The following is a 7,415-nucleotide window of genomic DNA, read 5'->3' on the forward strand; positions in this document are numbered from 1 at the left end:
ATGTTTGAATTAAAAACATATTTAAGAAAAAACAATGTTTTATTCTAAAAAAAAAAAAAAAAAAACAAGTCTTTACCCTGCACTTTGATCCAGTATGGCGACCTCTTGCACCCTTCTAAAACATATGAGAGTTTCCGCCCGTCTTGGAATATTAATTATAGATTGCAACAACTTTGACTGATTTCAACTTTGACGCTTTCAATAAAAACGCTCAAAATCTGCAACATTTTGAAAAGCTCACCCCTTCAAGAAACCACAACCGGACTTACATGTTTTTTAAACATTTTACATAAAATAAAAGATTACTCACTTCCTATACTCGAAATGAGTAACAACCTTGGTAAAAAAAGTTGATTAAGAACGATAAGATTTCTATCACTTCGTTTTTTATAAATTTATATCATTTTCTATTTTTGACCTCGCAAGCATCACAATTGATCGGATATGAATTCTATCGTATTTTATCGGATTTTATAAAATTTATACAAGATGCCATAAGATCTGATTCAAATTAGTGAATTTATGAACCAAATTCCGTATTTAAAACGATAGGATTTTTCTCTATCAATTTTTTTTACTAGGGAAAATCATTACAGTGACCTTCTTGGTCTATTATATTATGATATCATTACAAAGAATTAATGTTTCCATGTTTAAACTTTTTAATTTTTATTTTTGTATTTATCCGATTCGAATTATAAATTTGCACATATAACACTACATGTTAATGTTAGTTGATTTCTCATATGCTCTTAAGACATAATTTTCGCATTTATGACCGTTAATTAATCGAGATTAATGCAAGTTTTGATGAATTTTATTTTTACTTTAATATGTTGTGATTACGTCAATTTCATAATATTGATTCGATATTTTAATTAAATTTCTAAATTGTTAGTTTCTATATTCGATTAAGTACGGCAGACGACACTGAAGTTTTTTTGGACAAACTTATCAATAATTCAGCGACAATGTTCTATATTTTTTATCACACTATAATAAAAGAGATCAAGGTCAAGGCCATCATCTATTAATTTTACTTTTGTACTAAAAATTCATTTTTAAAAATGAAAATAAGAGGTACAACTTCCAATGGTTTTGATTTTGACAAATGATCCAGAACAACATTCCTGAACATTTAAAAGATTTTAATCAGCGGTCGGACACCTTAGGTAATGCTAATGCCGACGATACTGTAACTTTCAAGTATCATAACTCAAAATTTATTTAATGAAAAAATATTTTCTTATAGCGTTTTGGGAAGCTCTCGACATCAGATTAGCTATTAGATTCTGGAAACAAAATTAGAATATATTTCATTAAATTTTATTATTTCATTAATATTTCATTAAAAAAATCGATGTGACCTTGACTTGACTTTCGCGATGTCACTCAAATTGATAAGATCAGTAAATAGATCTTTTTGAGTCCTACAACTTTTGTCTGAACAATTTTTCTCAATAATGCCGTATTTCCGAGATAACAATTTGTAACGCTTAATTTTGAACATCCGGCATATATTGCAATAATTAGATCTAAATGACTCTTGGACTAATTTCAGATATATTAAGACTGATATGATCCTACCTATTTCCCCCATTACTATTACTACTAGAGCTCGGTTTTACAAAATTTTTATTAAGTATTTTAATTAAGTAACATTAAGTTTCATTTTTTTTATTTGAATTTCATTAATGCTAGGCAAACAATTGATATTAAAAAATATAATTAAGTGATATAACTCTCAAGTTATCCTTTCTATTCTATTTACATATATTAGACACACATATAAAAAACCCAAAAAATAAAATAAAATTATGAAAAAATGTCATTTGAACTTATTTTCGGAGTCGTTTATAGCAGACTTTGATTCCATTTTTCTAACAAATATAAAATTTTCTGAGCGAATGACATATATTTTAGTTTTTTTTTTTTAATAGGAGATAGGATATTACTTGTAATCGTTACTTTTTCAAAACTAATTGAACATCTGAGTAACTTTTTTTGTTAGTATGCTAGAAATTTGTAATTAAATTTGATCATCAATAGGAATTTATTAATATATTAGATTTATGAAATCTATAAATAAATTTATTTATTTTATTTCGAAAAATATTACCTCGGCCGAGTTGAATCCGGATCTCTTCCGTGCGAGTGTCCTAAGCCGAGACTGAGTGCCTCTGTGGTCTAAAAGCTTAGGATACTCGCACGGAATGCAAGAGATCTGGGTTCAACTCCCGGCCGAGATAACATTTTTCGCAATAAATAAATTTATTTACAGATTTCTAGCATATTAAGATCTCTTAAAAAAAATGCCTGTATTGATGATCAAATTTAATTGTGATATTATTATAATAATTTAGTTGCGTTTCCAAGTGTAAAAAATTAATTCAGCGCGCAGTTCAAATGACTTATACATATATAAATTCACATGGAATCATTTAAGCACTAAAGATCTAGTTTCAATCGTTATGGATTTTATTTCCTATTGGTTAAAACTGTGTTATATACTTACGCATCATTACTTGCATCTATTAGTTAAAACCGTGTTATATACTTTACCATTACGCATCATTATCTGGCTTTTATTAGTTCTTTATTGCATTGCTAATTAATATTGATGATTTTAAACTGACTTTCAAATTTTGAGTCCTATGACGCTAAATTCTCCTTACTACTCTTTTAAAATTTTATATTTTCAAACTCATTGTTAGCGATACTAAAAATCTCCTAAAACCGACTTTCACGTTAATCAAATTATTTTTATTAATCAAATTATTTTAACTTAAATTTTAGGATTCTGAAATTCAAAATTGATTTTCAGTGACCCTGAAAATTTTAAAAAAAAAACAATATTTTTTTAAGTTTGTTGTAAGAAAGTTTCTGTTCTCAAAGGATTAATTTATATAACTCATTAACTAATTATATAATAAAATATAATTTCGACCAAAATTTATTTCATTGATACACTGATAATCAAAAACGGTAAACCGTTTTTGATCATTTTTTAACACGAGAATATCCCAACTTTAATCCTTCGCGATATCGCTATACTGGCTGTACAGCTATTCTGATAGGAAGAGGATTTGTTTTCCAGCAAGACAATGATCCGAAACATACTTTAAAACTTTGCCAAAACTATTTGCTGGAAAAAGAAGTACTTGAAAATATTTTAATTATGCAATGATCATCACAATTTCTTGATTTGAATCTCATTGAATTATAATATTATGGAATGAAACGAATCGCGGAGTGAAGAAATTTCAGTTGATGTTTTCAGGCGTATACTTTTGAGAATATTTATAAACAATTTGAAACAATTATCCTAACAAAAATTAAAAAACTTATAGGGAGAATTCCATGATTGATTAAACATGTTGTATAAATAAAAGATTGTTTTTCTAATGAGAAAAGAATTTGAATTGATGAGAAAAAATCTCTGAAGCAAATAAGATAATATATGTCTGATTAATTTTTATTAAAATAGATCAAATTAATTTATTTTAAATACTTAAGCTTACATGTTTTTTTATAATTAAACATTTATTTCGCTTAATGTAGATAGATTGAATTGCTAATTTTGGTGATGTCCGGGAACTTTTGACCGACAGTTATATAGTTTATATGTTTTTCTTACAATTTTAATTCTTAATCTGGTGAATAAAACATCATTTATTTTCGTGAGTATTAACAGGGTATGAAACCTTTTACAAAATTAAGCATTTAAAATAACGTTTACATTTTTGCACGAGATGTCGCGTCATCAAATGGATTGTAGCGCCATCTCATGGAAATTTACCAAACTTATCAAACGACCTCGTATTTACCCTGAGTTTGTCTCTTAATGTAGACTATTTTAGAAATTAGTCTTTTGTTAGGATGGTTCAATGTCTAAAATTTTCATTTCCAATTAAAATTATGATTATAATTGATACGATGATCAGAAATCACAGAAAGAGATTCTGTTTTTTTATTATTTTTTTATTAATATCGGACGAGTGCTCATAAGTTCTCGTTTATAATCTCTCGTCGGTCTAACCGACATAACTTGTCTTACATTGTTAAATTAAATTCGAGATACAATGATGATCAAAAGTGTAAACATACTCTACTAATTTTGTATAGAAGATAATAATACGGCTAATTTTTTAATTATTCGATAAGGATTAAGTAATAGTAATTACAAGATGACTCTGAAATAAAGACTCTGTAATAAAGATTTGTCACTGCATCAAATTGCAGAAAAATATGCTGATGTGAATTATGCAATAGTTGCAAAAATAAGAAAAAAAAAATATATATAGTATTGCGTCAATATCTAAAGAAACAGTAGGTCATAACTTATTTCTGACAGACATGCACGTGAAATTGCAAATCGTACTCGATCTGATGATCGATTGATGATCGGCGATAAAACGCCGAAAATCATCGCTCGAAAGATCCACTCTTCGAACCTCTTCAGGCCAAATTTCAGCCAGAAAGGACGCATAGTTCACGTTTGGTAGTCATTTGAAGCGAGTGGTTTAGCAGTTTCCGCAAAAATGGAAAAAAATAAATTCCATATAGTAATAACACTTTTATTTAAAGAAATGGACAGTAGCGCAGATCAAAACCGAGTTAAACGAAGTTAAGAACTCTGCTCCTGCATTGAAGACCATTTATTTTTGGATAAACGAATTTAAACATGGACACGAACCTGCACTGAAGACGAAGCGCGCTCCGGACGACCTGTTGAGATTACCACATTGGATATCGTGGAAAAAAATCCATGGTATGATATGAGTTTCCATATGATTATGGAAAATCATCGAATGAAGGTGCGTGAGATTGCTGAGGCCATAGGCATCTCCATGGAGAGAGTGCATAACATCCTGCACGAAAAATTGTATGTAAAAAAGTGTGCACGATGGATGCCGCGATTGCTTAATCTCGATCAAAAACGCATGCGAAAGGACGTTTCAATGCAGTATTTGGCGATGTTTAAGCGCAATCCGCAGGACTTTTGGCGTTGATTCGTGACTGTGGACGAAACTTGGATCCATCATTACACTTCTGAGACGAAGCAGCAATCAAAGCAATGGATAATGTCTGGTGAAAGTGCGCCGAAAAAGGCGAAGACTGTTTTGTCGGCTGGAAAGGCGATGGCCACTGTTTTTTGGGATTCTCAAGGAATTATCCTAATTGACTACTTGCAGAAGGGTAAGACAATAACAGGAGAATATTATGCAATGTTATTGGACCGTTTAAAAGAAGAGCTGAAAAAAAAAACGGCCAAAATTGGCGCGCAAAAAAGCTCTTTCATCAAGACAATACGCCGTCCCACAAGTCAACCGTTGCAATGACAAAACTACATGAATTGGGCTATGAATTGATTCCTCATTCACCCTATTCTCCGGATTTGGCCCCGTGTGACTTCTTTCTGTTCCCAAACTTAAAAACTTGGCTCGGTGGGAAGAAATTCTCGTCAAATGAGAAAGTCATTGTCGCTGTCAATGAGTATTTTGCAGACTTTGAGACAGCCTATTTTTCCGACGGTATTAAAAAATTGGAAACTCGTTGGACTAAGTGTATAGCCCTTGATGGAGACTATGTTGAGAAATAAAGCAAAATTTTTCCAAAAAAATGTGTTTTACTTGCTTTTTTACCAAACTTATCAAACGATCCTCGTAAACAAATTGATTCGGATTCTTCGTCGGATATGTAGCTTCCTATCTTACAGTCATTATTCCCTTATTAAATCCCTCCTCTCTTTTACTTCTTCTGATTGTGAGTGTCACAGTCTCCTTTCTTGTTTTAGCAGTCATTTTCAATCGATAACTCTTAAAATTAAAATCGCTTTGAATCTGAGTTCTCTTACTACGAAATTACTCAATACTTATTAGTTTTCACAAAATTGCCTCTATTACATTTCTTGCGATGGATTGCAGCCTATTAATCAGATATTATTTTAATTTATTATGACATTTGTTTATATAAGCATATAATTTATTATCTTTTCTATTGTAACGCCAGAATCAATGCCATTTTTATTATTGTGATATCATTTTTTTATTTTCTAAATAAAACTCCGACTTAGATCCAGTAGCATTTATTGTTACACTTAGATTACAAGAGCTAGATATTAATTAATATATTTATTTAGTTTAATTTATTGTGGCTGACTTTTCAATTATAATGAATTTTGATTATAACATTTAATCATAGCGATGACATTTATTTTAGATTGTTAAAAATGTAATAATTGTTAACATTGAAAATGACCCTATGTGGGTGAAACATTTATTATAATAAACTTTGTTTTTAATTGTTCAATATTAATATCTTGTTTGGCTCATAGCCCTATTTTTATTTTATTTAATTTTTATTAATTTATTTTTGAAAATCGTTTGAGTTTGTTTACTGTTTTTCATTTTTAATTTAATAATTTCAACAAGCAACATACAGGGTGTCCCGAATTCGAAGACAATATTATTACAGCGTGAAACTTTGTGAAAATAAAAGTGTATTCCATTTTTTTCCATAAATTAATTTTTTAAGTATAAGTGCTTGTTTAATCAATTCTAAATGTTCGTTAAAAAATTATTCGTCCGTGTGACGTGCGTGCAATGGTATTAGATGTCGAATACTTTGCGATCATCGATACGAAATAAAGTATTGCCTTTGGCAATACTTTGTTTCGTAGGATTGACTAAACTTTAAACATTTATACTTAAAAAACTACTTTGCGGAGAAAAATGGAATACACTTTCATTATTTAATTTTTTATGAAGTTTCACGCTGTAATAATATTGTCCTCGAATTTTACAAGGAACACTCTGTATAATATTATAATGATATATGACTAATTTACGTTGATATGTATGCGTATACTTGTTTAGAACAAATTATATATATACCGGGTGTTCCAAAATTCGCGCATTCAGAGAACAGGACATGATACTTTATATTAAAACAAACAACTCCTTTTGCAAAATTGCGTCCGATAAGTATTTTTTGCAGGAGAGCAAAAGTTGAAGTTAACATATAAGCGCAAAAATTATTTATCGGACGCAATTTTGCTAAAAGAGAAAATTGTTTTAGCATAAATTATCATGTTTTGTACTCTGAATGCGCGAATTTTGAGACACCCTGTGTGTGTGTGTGTGTGTGTGTGTGTGTGTGTGTGTGTGTGTGTGTGTGTGTGTGTGTGTGTGTGTGTGTGTGTGTGTGTGTGTGTGTGTGTGTGTGTGTGTGTGTGTGTGTGTGTGTGTGTGTGTGTGTGTGTGTGTGTGTGTGTGTGTGTGTGTGTGTGTGTGTGTGTGTGTGTGTGTGTGTGTGTGTGTGTGTGTGTGTGTGTGTGTGTGTGTGTGTGTGTGTGTGTGTGTGTAGTAGTAGTAGTACGTAGTACGTACGTACGTACGTACGTACGTACGTAC

General features: G+C 30.4%; 1 protein-coding gene across 1 annotated transcript in view; it reads right to left on the reverse strand.

The window, feature by feature from the left end:
- LOC105623756 (F-BAR and double SH3 domains protein 2) overlaps positions 1 to 7,415 on the reverse strand; it is a 21,797-nt gene that overhangs the window by 2,739 nt on the left and 11,643 nt on the right. The window contains exon 19 of the mRNA XM_012205136.1: positions 4,697 to 4,871. Within this exon, the coding sequence (XP_012060526.1) occupies positions 4,697 to 4,871 (175 nt within the window). The remainder of the gene's footprint in view (positions 1 to 4,696; positions 4,872 to 7,415) is intronic.

The sequence above is a fragment of the Atta cephalotes genome (assembly GCF_000143395.1).
Source record: "Atta cephalotes unplaced genomic scaffold scaffold00063, whole genome shotgun sequence".
Lineage (NCBI taxonomy): Eukaryota > Metazoa > Arthropoda > Insecta > Hymenoptera > Formicidae > Atta > Atta cephalotes.